The following is a 20,911-nucleotide window of genomic DNA, read 5'->3' as shown; positions in this document are numbered from 1 at the left end:
GGTAAAAAAGTTAATATTACGAGTTGTGGAGAAAATTACGTGAGAAAAATAGCATCAAGAGAAAAATAAAAGAAAAACGATAATCGTCGATGGAAAAAAGAATGCAATTTTTTTTTCGCGGATGTACTTTTCTTAGTGGCCAGTGTCACGCACGCGACAATAATGTTTTTTGGTGTTCACCAAAGTAAAGTAACGTAACGCCTTCGTTTGAATAGGTGGCCACGATCGAACGAATCTAGTCATACGATTTGACCAATCAAGTTATGAATATATGAACTTGGAAACGGAAATTAATCTATATTTTAACCGTTTATCAAACTATTTCCAGTACTATGAGAGCTGAATAATAACTTTCAGTTAGGCAATCTAAGTTGTGAAACTACGTTTGCACTACTTGGATGTAAATTCAATTACATTCAATAGCTTAGAAGCCTTAGAGCAATATTCCAAGTTATAGCACAATATTCGCTTTCGCGTTTCATCGAATTCGGATTCGGTGCAGCGGGGCTAATTCTTACAGCGTTAAACGAAGTTTCAAGTGTTTCCAGCAAATTGAAATTCTAGCTGCAGATAAATTTAACTACATATAGAGGCGTTAAGGAGTTCGTCCGTTCCAGGGAAATGACGTCCACTGCTGTACAAATGATTTTCATAACGAACGACGTATGCGCTGCTTGCATCCTGGTACTTTCTGTGATCTTCACCAGATCCTCGGTCCACTGATCGGGAGGCGTGCCCACACTCCGGCCCGTGGTCACCACTCGAGAATTTTTCTGTCGCAATGGTCATCAGTTCTACGAGCCATGTACCGCACACACTACTTACCTACATAATTACTAATCACATTAAATTACTCCGGGGCATGTGCGGGTCTTTCTAATTCGGGCAAACATTGAGATATGTAAATTATACTTAACTTTTTTCTTCTGTAAATATTATATTTCTAAAAATAAATGTGCAAAATATTTTGTCTTTACTGAAAGAAAGTTTTACATCATATTTTCTTTTAATTTCTCTAGAAACTAAATGTAATATTTTCTGGACGCTCTTGTTACATAAGTCTAACGGGATACAGCCTTGTAAAGTTAATCAGTTGACATCAACCTCATCTTCAATGAAAACAAGCGCCAAGATTAAGTACAGTCGACACCAAATCCAGATACATACTGCGATGCGTTGCGGTGGTAGTGCGACGCCGGAGCGGTGTCGCTGCGTCGTCTTACGGCCGGTTCGCACGTCATGTCTCCGTTTTATCGTGTACGTTTTTTTTCGTCGATGTATGTATTACTGTATACAGAATACTGTGTCATGTGTGAAGTCGCTCATACAACTACATACGCCATCGACGAAAAAAAAACGTACACGATAAAACGGAACAGTAAAATGGAGACATGTGTGAACCGGCCGTTACATAGAAATATCTGTGTCGTGTGCCCACGAGCGGTGCGGCGCCGGCCGCGTCATGCGATACGGCGAAATCTTTGCGGTGCGGCGCCGCAACGTGTCGTGCTTTGACTCTTAGAACTAAATCACACGGTGTGGTACGGCGCCAGAGCGTTACCGCTCCGGTTTTCTACATACAATACATTTCGTTTTGTAGCCACACGACACCGGAGGGGGGCTGCGAAATGGCTTGCAGAGTGGCGCCGCAACGCATCGTGTGCTTTGGCTCGTAGGCAGTTGTAATAATAGTAATTGTCCAATAAAAATATACTAGTCTAATTTGTTTCTGACTGTACAAACAAAAGAACTTCAACGATAAAACTAGCAAGTGATAAAATGTGCCAGCTCCTTGCTTAGAATACGTAATTTAAGTCGTTAATTACAGCTTAGCTACTAATTACGTAAGACGTGCTTAAGTAGATAACGTGACGTGAAACTTTAACGTTTTTTGTTGTCAAATAAACAGTTGGTCACCGTTTAATTACTTTTAGGCTGGGTTGCACCATCTTACTTTAACTATGGTGATATAAATTATTGTAGTGTACAGGTTGTATGACAAACGTCAAAAATCTGTCAAACTCCATACAAAAAACACCGGTTTTCGTTAAAGTTACAGTCATAGTTAGGTGGTGCAACTTAGCCTTAAAGTTTTATTATTATGAAGTCGTTTAGCCTCTACTGCAGGAGGTCCATTCTCTCTAATAATCTAATTCATTTAGCACTGCTTCACTTAAGCAAGCATCATTTGTGAATACAGGTCTAATTCATAATAAAGGCAAGAGTGTGGATTTGAATTTTACCCACGACCGGCCAGTAAGGAGACCAGCAGCTAACCAGACGACAAATGAATGGCCTTATCGCGTAAAATCGATAAGATGGCGTGATAAACGCTTATCTCGGCGCGCATCCTAGGTCTACTGATGACCATCCACGAGAAGAGTGAGAAGTCTTAGGGCCTTTCTTACAGCAATCCAGTATTGCAGGATTCAGTAATGCAGGAATACAAGTGTGTGCTTGAAATTCGAAAGGATCGGATTTTTGCGGGACACTGCAAACAGGATGTCAATGTGCCCGCGCCAAACAAGATCCTGCAAAACCAGTACTGAAAAAAAAACGAGATATCTCCATGGGGAAGAGCCCTTACAAACTTTTGACTGTACCCTGCGTATGTCACGTAAGTTTAGGTATGAATACACCTTAATGCATTTATTGGCCGCTTCCGTGGCACCCAGGGAAGCGGCACCGTACATTTTTATGTGGGTAATGTATTAGCACATGTCTTTTGGATATGGCTGCGATGCACGGTAGCTTTTGTTCCATGCAAATAGAGTCAATTTTGTATTAAAAGTATCGACTCAAAAAGGTCAATGAAGTGAAATAATAGGATCCGTTAGTTGGTAAAATGGTTTTCAGCGACATTTTTGGGACTCACTTTCTAATAAAAAAATAAGTTCACTCATGTCACAGATCCTAACCCAAGAAAATGGCTTAGTCATACATGACACCGAGTCCCGAACCCCTAACGACCTAAGGTTAGGTTAGGACTTAAGGTGTTCTCTGCTAAAGTTCTTGCAACTCACGAAGGCGAATGAGCTTTACTTGTGTGTGTACGTGTACCTGTACATGCACATAACGATAGTCAGATGTCTATTGTCTATCAAAACCTTTGAAAAACAAACAGTAGCGAACCACCACACATATTATAGCTCACTCGGCTTCGTGAATTGCAACAACTATAAATCGTTGTGGTCAGCACCTTGGCTTCTAGAAACAACCAAAACCTGCCAATATCTATTGGAGTGGTTTTGACCTTTATGGCTGTCAGCTCCCATGGAAACCTGACCCCGCTCACACTAAGTGCTTGCACATTTTCTGACTTAAGTAAACCACTATGTTAAGGCCCTTTATACATTTCGATTTTTGTAGTGATTCAAGGGAATATTCAGTTCAGTCTCAATGTAGCTAGAATATTTGGAAAAGCTTTTTAAAAGTCTATTTGCAAAAATAAATGAGTTTTATGAGTTTTTTTTATGATACAATAGCGAATTATCTACCTTTATAGACACATTACTAAAAGCAGTAGTGTAAGTAATCACTATACCAGTAGGCCTGGGTACGCGGCACGATAAGCGTTTATCGCGCCATTATATCGATTTTACGCGCCCAAACATTTGACGTCTAACATCGATAAAATTATATCATGGCGCGCAACCTAGCTTGGCAGGCCATAGAATTTAAAAACTCGAGTGGCAGAGGGTAGTGCGCATAGCTCAAAGAACTGATGGCCATTGAGGCTGAAAATTTCTCCAGTGGCGACAACTAATAAATAAATAAATAAATCTTTGGACAATTTCACACAGCGCCAGCTAACTACTACTAACTAGAAGACACAGTGTAGTTAGGCTTCCTTCGGTACACCGACGATCTGGTCAGGGCCACGGGAAGAATCTGGATGCGGAGAGCGCAGGACCGGTCTATTGCGGAAATTTTTGGGGGAGGCCTTTATCTAGCAGTAATTTCTTTTGGTTGAAACGAACCAAAGAATCACTATTCAGTCGCGTAGCTATCACGCACGCAATAGTAAAGTTTCTGTGTTTATTTATTTGTTAAATTGTAAGGGGTAATCTCGGGATCTACTGAACCGATTTTAAAAATTATTTCACCAATTTTAAAGCCACATTATTGCTGAGTGTCATAGCTCATAGGTTATATAAAAAACCGAAAAATCTAGTATACTATAGAGCCTTAGAGGCTTGAAATTCTGGATGAAAAAGTAAGGCTTTAGTTAAAAAACTAATTAGGTGCTTGCTTTAAGTGGGTTTCTCTTACAAATGAGCGAAGAGTGAATTGAATTAAGTATTGCGTAAAACGAACCACCTATAGACTATTTTAATCAGCATCATGGAAATGGCTTTCTTTTTTTCTTTTTCTTTTAGAATTCTACGCTACTTTTATAAATCCTCCTTTTTCAACTTTACTTTTATAAAACTTCTTTACTGATTACCTAAAGTACAGATGGGATAGATTATTAGTACCTTTAGAAAATGCAAAATTTAACGTACGTTCCAAGATAAGGATACTTGCGCTATTAATCGATTTTGTCGATCTATATGAGACGTCAGTGTCAATTGTATCAATGACAGGAATATCTGTTACGGAGCGGTGTCGCTGCGTCGTCTTACATAGAAATATCTGCGGCGGGCTCACGAGCGGTGCGGCGAAATCTTTGCGGTTAGGCGCTGCCACGCGTCGTGTGATTTGACTCTTACACCCGTATTCACAAACGATGCTTGCTTAAGTGCATGAACCATGAAGCAGTAAATCAAACGCACAGCGTTGAATAGAGCTCTGTCATTGGTTCATGTGTGACCCTGTGCGCCCACGAACACTGTGAAACCACATAGTAATGTGCGAGAGTACATTAATTTGCCGGGTCCATCACAAGTGTAAACAACATCTCGCGTTAAAAATGAGCCCATCGTGCGGTAATAAAAAGTCCTTTTACGGAGACAATTCAGGCCGTCATTTTTTAGAATAAACCCAAGTGCTTGGGTGGCGTGTGTCGCCATGATTGATTGATCACTGGATGACTCCCGCCTGAAAATAGACGGGCGTTTCCTCGAACTATGGAAAAACACGGCTTATTCGAAGCCTAACGCCTACTTCGCTATATAAAACTAAGTCTATGGATGGAAACTACTCTATGGATTTTTTTGCGGTTTTCATCGATAGATTCAGTGATTCATAGAAAAGGTCAAGGTGTAATATGTGCCAAGGAAAAAATAAAATACCGGTTGTAGAGAGGATGAAGCGACCGATAAAGTATTTCTGAGACAAGGCGATAATAAGGCGGGTGACGTCAGAAGCAAAAACTAGTTTTACCTCATCATTAGACACTGAAAATCCTCTTTCCTTGGAATATTGTTCAGATTTAGCGCCAGATTAAGTTTCAAATCGCGTTGGATCTAAGATCTAAGTTGTATCTAAGGTCTAGCGCTTAACTCATTATGGGAGCGGCATGGGAGGGTGTTTTTGCGCGTTTGTTAGTCGTTGTTAAAAACGAAGGAGTGGACTGTATTATAGTGATAGGCAGGCCGGTGGTGATTATAGGTATGCTAGAAGCAAGGAAACTTCAAAAAGGGCCAAAACAGTAGGTATATTGCTCAAAACATTAAGAACACGAGAGAGTGTACAAAAGCAACTTCAAAAATCCTAAAAAACAATATTAAAAAAAGTATAAAACCATAAACAATATCAAAAAAGGATTGCTGGCCAAACTGCCAGCAACAGTCGTATACCTCGAAATCAAAAATTCCTTGTAGCTTTTCACCTATCCGCATTTCACCGTGATAGCGTTTTTTGATGTAGCGTGTAATATCGGTAGTATATTTTGTTACTAGCATATATTTTTAACAGATTTTTACAACGGTAGCAAATTTTGATAAAGCATGTATTATCAATAGCCTATTTATTAAGCCGCATATATTTTGAACTATAGAGGTATAGTGCTTAAAGGAAATATCGCGATATGTAATAACGCATTACAAACAAATATCTAACAAGGTGAAAAGCGACTACAGTTAAGACAGGCAGGAAAGTAAATCTACTATGAATTTTTTAGACAGTTGTAATTAGCGATCAAAAATTATACTACAAGAATAAAAATCTATTCAGAAATTTTGATATCGCGGCGAAATGCGAATAGGTGAAAAGCTACGAGGATTTTTTGATTTCGAGGTATACGACTAACAAACGTTTTTGCGACGTATAACGTCAGTGAGACTTCACATTTCTTTTATGATTTGTATGCTCTGTCACGTCATAATATTATGTTAATGTTACCTCTTTCACGGTATCCTAATCGTTTGGTGGTACCGTCTTGTTCAACGACGAATTTTCAGAGAAATTGCTACTTTATGTCTATAAAACTGTACAATAAACTTCCGGACGCAATGAAGGACTTACCCACTAAGCAATTTAAATACCAGCTTTATAAATTGTTAAGTGACAAATGTTTTTATAGCATAAATGAATTTATTAATTGCAAATTTTAAAGAAATTGACACTATTTTTCTATTTTTTTTTTAAATCGAAATGTATTTTGTTTATTATTATTGAATGTATATCAATATTGTTAATTACTTAATTATTTTAGTTGAATTTTTATAGTCTTAGAGACTTATTTATTTGGACATAATTGTGTGCTTTCTGTTTCACTGTATGTTGCATGCCAATTGTCGTTGGTTAGATGTGTGAAACGGACATTCATTGTTTATCACTACTTTGTACCACATTTACCGCAATAAAGAAATTCTATTCTATTCTATTCCATACCGCTCCTATACCCCAGGCACTAAATGAGTTCAGCTTTAGACCTATAATTTGTTTAATAAAGCATTGTCTATTTTAATTACAAGCCCTGGATTAGCAGCCTACGCGTTAACGTTACAAAGCTTTAAGATTTCTTTAGTGTTAGTAATTAAGCTGAAACGGTAGTTTCACAAATTAGTCTGTTATGGTTCTAGATAAATGAAAGGGTTAAGAAATTCTTTATATTACCTTAGAAGGGAGGTAATTGAGTCTCTTCTTATTTTGTTCATAGCCAGATCAACAAAAGAGGTAAAAATATTTTAATGCAAAAGGCAAGTGAAAGATCCTTCTGCTTTAAATGTCAAACTCACTTTCAAGTGAGTTATATGCCAATAGATGGACGACGCACTGATGGTCTTGTTTCTTATGATGGTTTTAGTTCTTACCTTTCATTATTAGCATTAGGTACAAAAGAAACTTAACAATTTGATATTATAAGATTTTTAACTTACGCGTTCCATTTCAGCTAAAATATTAAGGCTGGGTTGCACCATCTTAATTTAACTTTGACAAACGTCAAAAATCTGTCAAACTCCATACAAAAAAACACCGGTTATCGTCAAAGTTACGGTCAAAGTTAGGTGGTGCAACTCAGCCTAAAACACGGGTCTTAACGCGACGTTTATTAAGGCCGGGTAGCAGAGAAAATGGCGAAAATGAGGTTTTCATTTTTCATTTTTGAGGTACTAAACAGTAAAATTAAAGGCTAAGATTTTTATTGGGCATAGTTGAGGATATTTTCTAGGGCTATTAACGGATGGAAACACGATTTGATGAAGTTGACTCGATAGAATAAATTCCCAAAGTTACCTCTATTCGTTTTCTATTTATGGTTTTATTTTGAAAATAAGCGATTTGAGATTCTAAATCTTTTACTAAACTAAAGTTCAGAAATAACTTGAGGGCTTTTAACGGATGAAATTTTTATATTGCTTCTTATTTAGTTACTATGTTAAAAAATGTGGAAAAAATCGTCTATGACGGCTTGGACACTCTCAATCAGTCGCGCGGTGGCGCTTACGGAGGACGGACGCGTGTCAGTTTTTTGGGCGTGACAGTTCGCGATTTGTCAATATTTTTGACAATGATGACTTTGATGAGTCACAGTATAATAATATCAGTGTTACTGGAGAAAGCTTAAAGGACAATGACCAAAAATGTATGGAGTGTGGTCCAAATGTCCACCACTAACGAGACCTATGTAGTAAAATAGTCTAATAAATACTGATTCATTATAACCCAACCGCAATCAAAAATATGCTGTCAGTAAAAAGTTATGACTGAATGAAAAGTCTGTTTCTTACCTTTTCATAAGAAAAATGTTCTTGATATCATTCTATCCATTGCACATTTTGGACTAATCTACGCTTGTTATGTCATGTCGCATATGGCGCGGGGTTATAAATGAATTTTATTAAATATTATAATGAGCTGTGCCTACGACTTTGTAGATACACGTGAAAATAGTTTGAATAATATTTCCCATTTTTACAACATTTGTCTTTACTGCGCCGCCCCTATTGGTTGTAGGGTGATGTTATTTATCCTAAAACCATCCTTGATAAATGGGCTATCCATAACAAAATGAATTTTTCAAATCGGACTAGTAGTTCCTGAGATTAGCGCGTAAACTACTACAATTTTTCAAACAGTCATAACTTTTTACTGACAACTTATTTTTTTTTCGTCCCATACTGAAAGCTAATCTCTATTTAATGGACTATAAGCCAATATAGGTCTAATTAGTGGTGGACATTTGGACCACTTTTGGTCATTGTCCTTTTTGATAGTTAAAAATTATCAATTTTGTCTACCTATTGAAATTTAAATCGTTCGCATCCTTTTAAACGAAGACTCTACTCATGATACATAGTACATTCCTCAAATATTAGACAAAACCAATGAGTTAAAATTACATTTTAATAGTACCTACATACAATCGTCTTACACTCTTTAGAAGAGCACACTGACACAAATAAATAATAAAAAATACTGTCTAAGGTCTGTAGCTAAAGGTCTAAGCTGTAAGATAGAAGAATCTTCTAGCCAAAAAGATGGCAGATGCAGCAGATGTCAACGGATTTAAAACTGGAGTTCATATGACTCCTTGTAGACTTGAGTCTCTAGAGCGTCCCTTCCTCCACCATGCGTAAGAATTTTTACAAAAATACTGTCTAAGGTCTGTAGCTAAAGGTCTAAGCTGCAAGATAGAAGAATCTTCTAGCCAAAAAGATGGCAGTTGCAGCAGATGTCAACGGATTTAAAACTGGAGTTCATGTGACTCCTTGTAGACTTGAGTGTCTAGAGCGTCCCTTCCTCCACCATGCGTAAGAATTTTCACAAAAATACTGTCTAAGGTCTGTAGCTAAAGGTCTACGCTGCAAGATGGAAAAATCTTCTAACCAAAAAGATGGCAGATGCAGCAGATGTCAACGGATTTAAAACTGGAGTTGATGTGACTCCTTGTAGACTTGAGTGTCTAGAGCGTCCCTTCCTCCACCATGTGTAAGAATGTTTCAAAAATACTAAGGTCTGTAGCTAAAGGTCTAAGCTGCAAGATAGAAGAATCTTCTAGCCAAAAAGATGGCAGATGCAGCAGATGTCAACGGATTTAAAACTTGGAGTTCATGTGACTCCTTCTAGACTTGAGTCTCTAGAGCGTCCCTTCCTCCACCATGCGTAAAAGTTTTCAAAAAATACTGTCTGAGGTCTGTAATAAAAGTCTAAACTGCAAGATAGAAGAATTTTTTAGCCAAAAACATGGCAGATGCAGCATATATCAACGGATTTAAGACTGGACTGGCACTACCTTGCAATGTCATCCTATCATTGTTATCTGTAATGTAAATTATTTTTAAAATGTATTTAAAAAATAAAATGTTCCTTTTATTATTTCAATAATCTGACCTCTCAACTCAACTACACTACACAAACACCTTTGTTCGCAACTGTACTGACGAAACCTCGATATTATACCGTTCATTTAAGATGGCAAGCTTTTTGCTGCGGTAATGCACTACAGGTAACCGTGTGTGATGCTTATTGCTCATAGTGATTTTCGATACAGAGCCCTGTACATACGTTATATATAAATTATGGAAAGAAAACACCCAGACCAATACAAACAAATATGTATGCAATTTTAGTATGATATTTTTATTTATTAATAAACAAAAAGACTGAACAAAATTGATGCGTGTACTGATTAATGTAATTAACCAGATACAAAGCTTTGTGAATTGCAACAACTATAATTTATTATCCAAGCTCTAAATAATCGCTACTACGAGTAACTGATCATAAAATGTTTTTCCAATCGCTCAAGCTCTCGAGGATCTACCGATAGGTCGGGTGACGTAATCTTGAAATTCTTTTAGCCGGCGCGGAACTTCCGGAAGGTCGGGTGACGCCATGCCTCTTTGAACCGTGTTTACTTTGGCAGCTATATTCTATATTTATTCGATTCTAAAATATATTTCCAAAACTTTTGAAAGTTGTTTTAATTTGTATCACTTGGATATGATTTGTATTAAAAAGTGCTGTGAGTGTGACGCTTGAACGGAAGGAAGTCAACCTAACCTAACCAACTGCGTATTTCTAAACTGCGTATTTCTATACTGTGTAGCCGCGAGAGCTCTTTGGCGCGCTGTCTTCGGCGAAGTATTGCGCGCGCAGATTTTGACAGCGCGAAATACCTACTTTAGCAGAAATACCAAGCCTTAATGAGTTACATTATGTATTGTGACCACGGCTGCAGCATCGCAGACGAAACGTCAAGCCGTGAGTACATAACGTAACTCATTAATAAACGTCGCATTAAGACCCGTGTCTTACTATTTTAGAATTGATATTATCCTTCTAAATATTGTGATTTATACTGGCTTTTTGAATTCTTCTCTTTGCGAAAGAAGTTTGATTTCTGATATTTTCAAGAGATATTAGACCTTTCAAGTTTGATGATGATAAATTTACTACTCACCTTCCTGAAAGAAGGGTCTTATCAAACGGATAGTCAACGAAGAGATATTATTGTGATGAATTTACACTGCACCTCTAGTCCCAAAATAAGCTTCAGATAGTACCAGAAAACGACGTACTTAGAGCCTTTCTAAACCCTTCCGGTGACCCTACAAGGACTCTAAAAGCTTCCTTTCTATACAAATAACGGAACCCTAAACCTATTAACGCTCATTTGTTTTAAGTTACAAACTAAGCAAAGCTTATACTGTTATTACCAGGAAACGACCTACTTAGATATTAAGCACTTTTATAAACCCTTCCGGCGACCACCAACCCTATAAGGCCACTAAAAGGTTCCTTTTCTGCACAAATATCGGAACCCTAAAACTATACTGTCTTTTGTAAGCCCTTCCCGTGGCCACCAAATAGAGTTGGTGGCGACCGGAAGGCCTCTAAAAGGTTCATATTCTATACAAACAACGGAACCCTAACCCTATTAACGTTCATTTGTTTGTTCCAGACCCCGGACGCCAGTATGAACCTGACCTTCAATGCGTCCGCAAAATGGATAATCGAAGCTTCCCGAGGCATACAGGACCCAAACGTGCTCCTTGAAAAGTTCTCCCAAAACCGAAAGGTTGATGACCCGACCAGATCCCTCCTGTTGGCGTTCTATGGCATCCTGGTAGTTATTGGTGCTGTTGGCAATGCGCTGGTTGTTATTTCCGTAAGTGAATTTGCTTTTTTTTTACTAAAACCTGGCCCGTGAGCACGTAGAATTTTGTCCAATGACCCCAAGGTACCCATCCTTATCGCTCGCGCGTAATTATATTGCTAATTAGGCGCGATCGATGAGGATGGGTAGCTTGGGGTCATTGGACAAAATTCACGGACCAGGCTTTAGTTCGTTCGTTTGTTTCAGCCGAAAGACGTCCACTGCTGGACAAAGGCCTCCCCCAAGGATTTCCACAAAGACCGATCCTGCGCCGCTCGCATCCAGGCACCTCCCGCGACCTTCTCCAGATCGTCGGTCCACATAGTGGGAGGCCTACCCATGCTACGTCTTCCGGCTCGTGGTCGTCACCCAAGAACTTTCCTGCCCCAGCGGCCATCAGCTCTACGAGCTATGTGCCCCGCCCACTGCCACTTGATTTTCGCGATTCTGCGGACTATGTCAGTTACTTTGGTTCTCCTGCCGATCTCCTCATTTCTGATTCGATCACGCAGGGAAACTTCGAACATACCACTCTTAGTAGATTTTACTCGTAACTTTATACTATTTATATTACAATCGAATAAATAAAGTGGCGCTCACTCAAGTGGTCTTAAGTGAGCGTTTTGAATTCGGGGGCATGGTAGAGTTCTCCCCAACATAAGCAAAAAACACAACTCTTATTTACCTACTTACATTTTCATAAAGCCATTTAAGATTTTCAATCCCCCATTTTCGAGCTATTTTCAATATTACAAAATTATCCTTTCTTGGAGATACTGACTGACATTTTCAGCACCTTAATTTCAAATAATTTTTGTGTTGACGGAGTGTGAAAGATATCCAGAATGATCAACGTTCGTTCTACATAAATGACCCCACAACTTTTGACAACGAATGGGTATGAGACTTGCAGCATTTTGAACTTAGGATATTTATGATAGGTTAAATAGAGATCTTAAAGGTTTCACTAGGTTTAAGTAAATAACACCAGCATACCCTGATAACCGCAAATTTCTTCCAGGTAGTCAGAAAACCGGTAATGCGAACAGCCCGCAACATGTTCATAGTCAACCTTGCCGTCTCCGATGCCCTGGTCTGCTGCGTCGGTACTCCTTTGACCCTCATGGAACTGCTGACCAAGCACTGGCCGCTGCCCGACTGGCCTAGCCTTTGCAAGGCCTGTGGGGCCATCCAGGCCATCTCCATATTCGTCTCCACGATCTCCATCACAGCTATTGCCCTGGACAGATACCAGGTAAAGCTGACTCTATTAGTTTTAGATTAGTGTTTTGAATGTATAAATCTGCTTGAATGGTTGCGTTGGCACCCCTTTAACCCTCATGGAACTCTTCACTAAGCACTGGCCTAGCCTCTGCAAGGCCTGTGGGGCCATCCAGGCCATCTCCATATTCGTCTCCACGATCTCCATCACCGCTATTGCCCTGGACAGATATCAGGTAAAGTGAACTCTATTGATATATGTATAAGTAGAGGTCTGAATGTAGAAATTAGCTTAATCCTTGTGGAACTGCTGACCAAGCAACAGTCTTTGGCCTCTACAAGGCTTCTAAGGCCGTCCACGTTATCTCGATATTCGTCTCAACCATATCGATCACTGCTATTTCCCTGGACAGATACCAGGTAAAGTGAACTCTATCGATAAAATAAATATTTATGAAATGTTTGAATGTAGAAATTAGCTTGAATACTCATGGAACTGCTGACCAAGTATTGGCCTATCCTTTGCCAGGCCTGTGGGGCCTGGATGGCCCCACAAGTACAAATCGCCGCTATTGCCCTGGACAGATACCAGGTAAAATAAACTCTATTGATAAAGGGATTAGTGGTTTGAATGTAGAGATTAGTTTGAGTGGTTTATGTTTGTTTAAGGGTGAGTTTACATTGAGAAGCTTTGCGCCTTATTTGTGATTGTGAAGTCGATTTTATTTTATTTTAGATATTTTTTTTACGGTCGCCAAAAAGTATGACCCATGGATTACATACAAACGCCAATTATAGAACAAAAAATAATAGAATAGAACAGCAAATTAATATTTAAAAATAACCGATGACTTAAACATTTAATTAAAATTTAAAGCCTTTTTTATTTTACACTTTTCATTTAAAAATGTATGGTTTCTAAAATTTATACATAGATAGATCCTATGGAGTGGTTGCTATGTTAAATCGGCCCACGTATTTGGTCTCTAGCTAGAGTACCCCAAAGAAACTAACTTAAACACATACTTGTATGCTAATAAACACATTATCCTCCTCTGAACAGTCGGGTAAAAACACTCAAACCTTTTGTAAACTTTTGCTTTTTCAGCTCAGCCTAAATGAATCAATAGGACACAAAGCTCGCTCGTTAACATAATGTATTTAAGTCTCAGTTCAACTCCCAGTAGGTAGGGTCAACGTTTGCAGATCTTTTTGTCTTGTAGTTCTTGGAAAAATAATCTTGGAAATACAATACGGCTGCTTATAAAATGGTACTCTTTTGTGATAAATAAAAAACAGCTATTCATTCGCAAACAAACAAGCGATTATGTTTTGATAAAGAATTTAATATTAAAAAAAGTTAAACACACGTGTACGACGTACGTTTGTAAAACAATATTTCATATTAAATACTTTTACTTTCATAAAATAGACTTAAATCCTAGAAAAATAAAAATACTTTTCTGTAATGTAAAATTTATTACTTTTGGCATAAAAAATATACTTCGTTTAAGCTTGTAATTATTTAATTCATCACTACTCTATACCCTTAGATTTTCAAATCTTATTTAATGCACAAAGACTCCAGTTTCTTAAAGTGAAAATTTCAAGTAAAAATCACACAAAGTTGAAAAATACAGGCCTCCCTTATCGTATATTACGTCACTTAGTCCAAACTTAGGCCATTTTCGTCTAACCGACCACTTAACCATTTAACTGTAAATAACTTAAGTACTAGCAAATCCTAAAACCTAAGTTGAAAGTTTGTTCATTCGTTTAGTTTTAAAATAATGACCTCCATTGCTAGACAAAGGCATCCCCCAATTAATTTGTACCTTTATAAATGTCAAAAACTATCTACATCACCTCAACGGTAAATATCTGACACAACTCACGCCTGTATTCACAAACGATGCTTGCTTAATTGAAGCAGCAAATCGAACGCACAGCGTTGAATACTAGAGCTCATACATTTTTTTAATACCTTCGCGAAGAAAACCTTTTGTACGTAGTCATCATCATCATCATCATTTCAGCCATAGGACGTCCACTGCTGAACATAGGCCTCCCCTAATGCTTTCCACGTTGATCGATTGGTAGCGGCCTGCATCCAGCGCTTCCCTGCTACCTTTACGATGTCGTCGGTCCACCTTGTAGGTGGACGCTGCGTTTTCCGGTACGCGGCCTCCATTCCAGAAACTTGCTGCCCCATCGGCCGTCAGTTCTGCATACTATATGCCCTGCCCATTGCCACTTTAGCTTGCTAATCCGTCGGGCTATATCAGCGACTTTAGTTCGTTTACGGATTTCCTCATTTCTGAGTCGATCTCGCAAAGAAACACCAAGCATAGCCCTCTCCATAGCACGCTGTGCAACTTTGAGCTTCTGTATAAGGCCTATAGTGAGAGGCCACGTTTCCGAGCCATAAGTTACAAGCCATACAAACTTATGGCTTGTACGTAGTACTTATTATTATTCTAACTAGACAGAAAAATCGTTCCCTTTTCGTTAAAATCTAATATCTCGCAAAATGTATATTTAAGAAGCTGTTATCTGAGTCATGCAGAAGCCCTCACGTTCTCAATTCCCGCAAACTCCCTTTGATGTACAAACTTACAAACTTCCTGGATATAGTTAGCCTGCAAATGAATTTATACTAGCGTTAACATGTTTATAATAATATGTATTATCAATAATTTCTATAAATAAAGGAGCTTGACGTCAGATTCTAATCATATTGGCTGTCCGAAACGCGCTCGACTTCTAAGCAAAGGGATTTTTATGTTACAGTCAAAACTGATAATCAGTCAAAAGTGGATTTGATTCTTTAAAAAATCAACCAAGAGTGGTTTTGACCAAGGGCGACAGTTTGGTAACATTTTAAATCAGGCTAAACCATTTTTGACTGATTTAAAATTTTAAGACATTTAAGTATTCGTCTGGTAAAAGATGGAACTGGAAAAATCAGGCAAAAGTGGTTTTGACCGACTATGAGTTTTGACTGCAACATGTATATTTAGAGGGTATGGGACATGTTTGGTTAGGGTACTCCTGGATTGGATGGGTTTCCCAGTTGCCGCCTTAAGTGACTCTACCACAAGGGACGACTGGGAATTGAAAATAAACATTGTCACCTTCAGGGGTACTCCGAAACGCATTGGGTCTATCTGTCTCTGTCGTTCATTCATTAAACCTTTGTTTTGTCACTTGACATCCTTTCTTTGGCTTTGCACTGGAGGGAAGTCGAACCCTAACTTCGAACTCCTCAAAGTTCTTCTGATTAATTTAATTTCGGGTCCAATAACCGTATAACTTTCCCTCGGGACGAACTTTAACTTCACTGGATGGGTTTTTATTGGTGGTCAAGCTGTAAATCCTGGCTACACAGGAGTTGCAGCGGTGGGAACGAGAGGTGGGAATAGTCTCGTACGTCACTTATTCTAGAACTCGAAACTTTAGATAACGTTTGTCGGAGTAACCTTGCTTGTAGCTATTAGGGTACTTAAATGTCTCAATAGGCATCACTTGAGACGGTAGGTTTTCAAAAAATAGTAAGCAGACCTTTTTTTTGCTAAAAGTGTCAAATAGTATTAAACTTACAAGTTTTATAAATTTAGGTTATTTCTAGTAAATGTCACTTTTAATAGTAGTAATAGAGATGTAATAAATGATGTCTGTAATAGAAGTTATAGAAGTAGAGATAAGCTAACAAAAGACAAATTTATTAAACATTTTATTGTTAATACCACTGAAAATATAATATTTAAATCAAAACAATTAAATTATACCTATAGTTGAATATTCTCACGTTTGATTGCACAGACTACAGCACAGGACCGTTCATAGTGGAAATCCTTGGGGAGGCCTTTGTCCAGCAGTGGGCGTCATTTGGCTGAACGAACGAACGATTGTCCTGACAAAAAAGGAGCTTATTTTAACCATTTGTATTTCCAAGCAAGCATTTTGCAGTTAGGTAACCGGCAACACGAGACTAGAGCCATTGTGTCCCCTCAAACGAAGGTCGAAGGGCTTATTTAGTTGTTTATTGAGTAAACTCGGTTAATTTCGAAGTAACAATGCCTTTTGTATCGGCGAAACTGTTACTTGGGTCCGCGAAAGGATTATTGATTTGACTTTGTTATTTTAGGACACTCGTGTCGGATATAATTGAAAGTTATTGTTAATGATTATTATTAAATATAATAATTAAGGTCGGTTTACTTTAGGTTCTGTGGGTTATTATTGTGCAAAGGAACTCTATTTTTGTTTTATTTGTCCTATCTGTCATCTGGTTGGTAATTTACAGGCAGTTTATACTTTTAAAATTCATTTAATAAAAGCATATTTCTATTGTTGCTTTATCAACGGATGATAAAAAAAACATGAAGAAATAAAATGATGATTGTAAAGAAATACGGAGAACGGGCAGCAGCGCTCTCTGAAAAACATCAATCTTTTAAACTGCGATCTCCAACCCGCCTGCCAAGCGTGGGGATTATGGCAAAACCCTCCACTCCAGTCCAGCAGTGGACTGTAAAAGGCTGTTGATGATGATGAAAGAAATATAATTTGGCTTTTTCTTACACAAAATACTTAAGTTTCAACTGTATTATGGTGCATAATGTTAATCCATAAATTAGGGTTTTGAAATCAGCTTTATAGCATTACCTAATTGTCTTCCAAAGACACTGGACTTTTTAAAACAAAAAACTTCTAACAAGAATTTTCTAGCAAAATAATTAATTTCAATTATAACGCCAGTCGTAGTCCAATTAACAAAGTACACAAACCAAAGTTATTTAAATCCCAAACTCCCAATATAATCTTAGAAATTTTGTGTTTCTATATAAAGTTTCTGTTAAACAAAACCTTTGAAATCAAAACTTGCTGTGAAATTTTCATCGATAATTACAATTTTAAGAAAAAAATCAATACAAATTTAATTGTTTGTCACGAGAACTAGGTCTAAGTCGTCGTCGTTGTTTCAGCCAAATGACGTCCACTGCTGGACAAAGGCCTAATGCCAAATAACGGTCGTTATCCATATAAGGCCATAATGAACGGTCCTGCACTGCCCGCATCCAGGCTCTTCCCGCGACCTTCACCAGATCGTCGGTCCACCTAGTAGGAGGCCTGTCCACGATACATCTTCCAGTCCGTGGTCGCCACTCGAGAACTTTCCAACCCCAACGGCCATCGTCTCTACGAGCTATGTGCCCCGCCCACTGCCACTTGATTTAGCAATTCTGCGAGCTATGGTCGGTCACTTTGGTTCTCCTGCGGATCTCCTCATTTCTGATTCGATCACGCAGGGAAACTCCGAGCATAGCCCGCTCCATCGCCCTTTGGGTGACCTTGAGCCTTCTTATGAGGCCCATAAGTACTTGTATATTTTATTACACTAACCTAGACATGACCTTGACATATCCTCTAATCTTCTCAAAATAAGGGCTACTTTTATGAGCAACAAGTACGGTTAATGTGCTATCGTTGTACAAAGTCTAGCGCTTAACTGAGCCAATGCCTGAGGTTTGGGAGCGGCACGGGAAGGGTGACATTGACATATTATGACGTGACAGAGCATACAAATCTGAAGCACATTAAAGTCTCGCTGACGTTTGACATCACAAACACACTCCCCGTACCGCTCCCATACCTCAGGCACTAAGGCTAAGAACTCATGGCGCGATTTTCACCCGCGCCCGCGGCGGTTGCGGGTCCGCATCTACTGTAGAATGCAGATATTATACTTATGTAAAAACTAACGCACAACTCACGACGCGGTTTTCGTCCGCAGCGGGCGCGGTTGTATGCGGGTGAGTTCTTAGAATAACCGCGCAAATAACCGCTCCCGTGAGTTTTGAAATAAAACCGCAATTCCACAACCGCCGCGGGCGCGGGTGAAAATCGCGCCGTGAGTTCTTAGCCTTACTTAGTTAAACTCTACACCTATGGCAGCTCTTATGTGTATGTGTGTGTGTAATGTGTCATTATTTAGTGTAAACTATAATATGAATTTTTTCACTATATTTCGACAACAATTTCATCTGTTCTAATCTCTATCGGCATGATAATCTATGAAGATACTATATCTATACACATGTACTCGTATGTTGTATTTATGGTACTCATACATAATTTATAGCGACATGATTCACACCTATCAAAACAGACAGATATTGAATTCATCTATGTTTTATAGCATCTGTTATCAATGTATTAAGTAGCTTTATCAATTTTGTAGTGGTATGTACAGTTGACCGCACATCAAACTGTAAATTTTGTTGCAAAATAGTGTCTATTGCAACGACATAAGATACTATAGTGTTGTCGACTGTACCCTTGGTTCATTACTCTCGAATGATAAAATCATAGATAATGGAGTTAACACAAAATCAATAAACTATGTGAGAGCTGCATATTTGCACTTCAATGGAAATATTTTTAAATTGAGTGCTGTAGTGGTAGTCTAAAAGCTTGTGGCATTAAAAAGGGTATAGAGTGGTGGAATAGTGGGTAATGTTAATTGAATAAGCAAACAAGGAAAAGTCTTGTGAGTTTGGATATTTACAAACATTTTCCTATGATCATAAACTGCTTATCTTTTCTTACTATCCAACTTTTGAATAATAGATGATCAGAGGCAAACAACCATTAATAATCTAAAAGATTTAAAGGTCCAAACTAATTCTTGAATATGTAATATTGTAAATAATCTACGAGTACGTTACTCACCTATGTTTCCTTGTCCACAGCTCATCGTGTACCCAACGCGGCCTGGTCTCCAGACCATGGGGGCCCTTATCACGATGTTCTTCATCTGGGCCACCGCCTTCACCCTCGCCTCCCCTCTGTACATATTCCGAAACCTCAAGACTCACAAGCTGGGCTTAATCGGGATGGACTCGTTAAGCTTCTGCATAGAAGACTGGCCCATCAAGAATGGCAGGGCAATCTACTCATTATTAAGTTTGATCTTCCAATACCTTTTACCCGTTCTAGTTGTAGTGTTAGCACATGTACAGATTCACAGGAGATTAAGAGGAAGAAGAAGGACCACGAGGAAGACACCAGCAATCCTAATAGCTATAGCAGCTACGTATGTGATCAGCTGGCTGCCGCTAAACGTCTTCAATTTAGTAGCAGACTTCAGTTCAGAACCATTTCTAGACGAGAAAGCCATGACAATAACTTACGCTATCTGCCACATGTTTGGCATGTCCAGTGCTGTCTCGAATCCGCTGCTATACGGATGGCTGAACGACAACTTCAGAAAGGAGTTTGAAGAGATTCTTTGCTGCTGTCAAAAAAAAGGCCAGTTGAAAAAGAACATAGGGAGAGCAAAGAATAGGAAGATGGATACAGAACTGACGGCGCTAGCACAACTGGAACACACGGTGACAGCAAACACGAAGACGTCCCAGTGCTCTCAGATTTTCTGACTAAAGACATGTTTCAAATAGCATGAGACCAGCAGTGTCGAGATGCACAATATTTGAAACTCTCAGTGTCAATTCCAGTGACTCTTTTAGTTAAGACGCCGTGCTGTGTATAAAGTTCCTTTGTTATGTTTTCTATGTTGACGATATCATTGTAAATGTAAATTCTACGAACTGTTTTGAATAAGGATAGTTGTAGTTTGTACTTTGCGTTTTTCTGAGCCCAAAACGCGAAGTACTGCTGTAATATATTGTAAGATAGATGTAGGTTTTTTAATTAAACGAAATATGGAAATGAAAGGTTTTTGTCTTGACCTACTAACGCTAATACTGAGCTGTGCAACATCCGAGTGAGATTAAATAAATTTGCTTAAAAATGTTACCCTAAAGGAAGGCGCATGAAATTAAATTCTTCGCTGAGTTGTAGCTTTAGGGCAAACATACCTTTTTAAATACCTAATTACACTTTGCTTTTTATCATTCAAGAAAATCTTCAATAATTGATTTGAAATCTCAACGAGAATTCGGAGGAATTATCTTTTAACTTTGAGCAATAAAAGAGCCGTTTAATTAGAACTTATAGTTAAAACGTTTTAGGTTATCAACCTAAATCAGAGTCACCATTCTTTGATTTATTGGAATTTAAACAATAAAGAAAGAGACAAACATCAACAGATTTAAATTGAATTAATTAAATTCGATTTATAGTATTCACGAATTTGTTCTAAAAGACAACAATTTGACTACAAATTATAAGAATTTT

At 38.3% G+C, this 20,911-nt stretch overlaps 1 protein-coding gene across 1 annotated transcript in view; it reads left to right on the top strand.

Annotated features, from left to right (window-relative positions):
• The window catches only part of LOC135083884 (neuropeptide F receptor), an 88,877-nt gene extending 68,435 nt beyond the window's left edge, over positions 1–20,442 (top strand). Inside the window, exons 2-4 of the mRNA XM_063978632.1 lie at positions 11,294–11,500; positions 12,510–12,743; positions 19,465–20,442. Of these exons, the coding sequence (XP_063834702.1) occupies positions 11,294–11,500; positions 12,510–12,743; positions 19,465–20,151 (1,128 nt within the window). The 3' untranslated portion in view covers positions 20,152–20,442. The remainder of the gene's footprint in view (positions 1–11,293; positions 11,501–12,509; positions 12,744–19,464) is intronic.
• Positions 20,443–20,911: the final 469 nt, after the last annotated feature.

The sequence above is a fragment of the Ostrinia nubilalis genome, chromosome 24, assembly GCF_963855985.1.
Source record: "Ostrinia nubilalis chromosome 24, ilOstNubi1.1, whole genome shotgun sequence".
In the NCBI taxonomy this organism is placed as follows: Eukaryota; Metazoa; Arthropoda; class Insecta; order Lepidoptera; family Crambidae; genus Ostrinia; species Ostrinia nubilalis.
The sequence above is the reverse complement of the archived record's forward strand: the minus strand, read 5'-3'. Positions and strand labels throughout refer to the sequence as shown.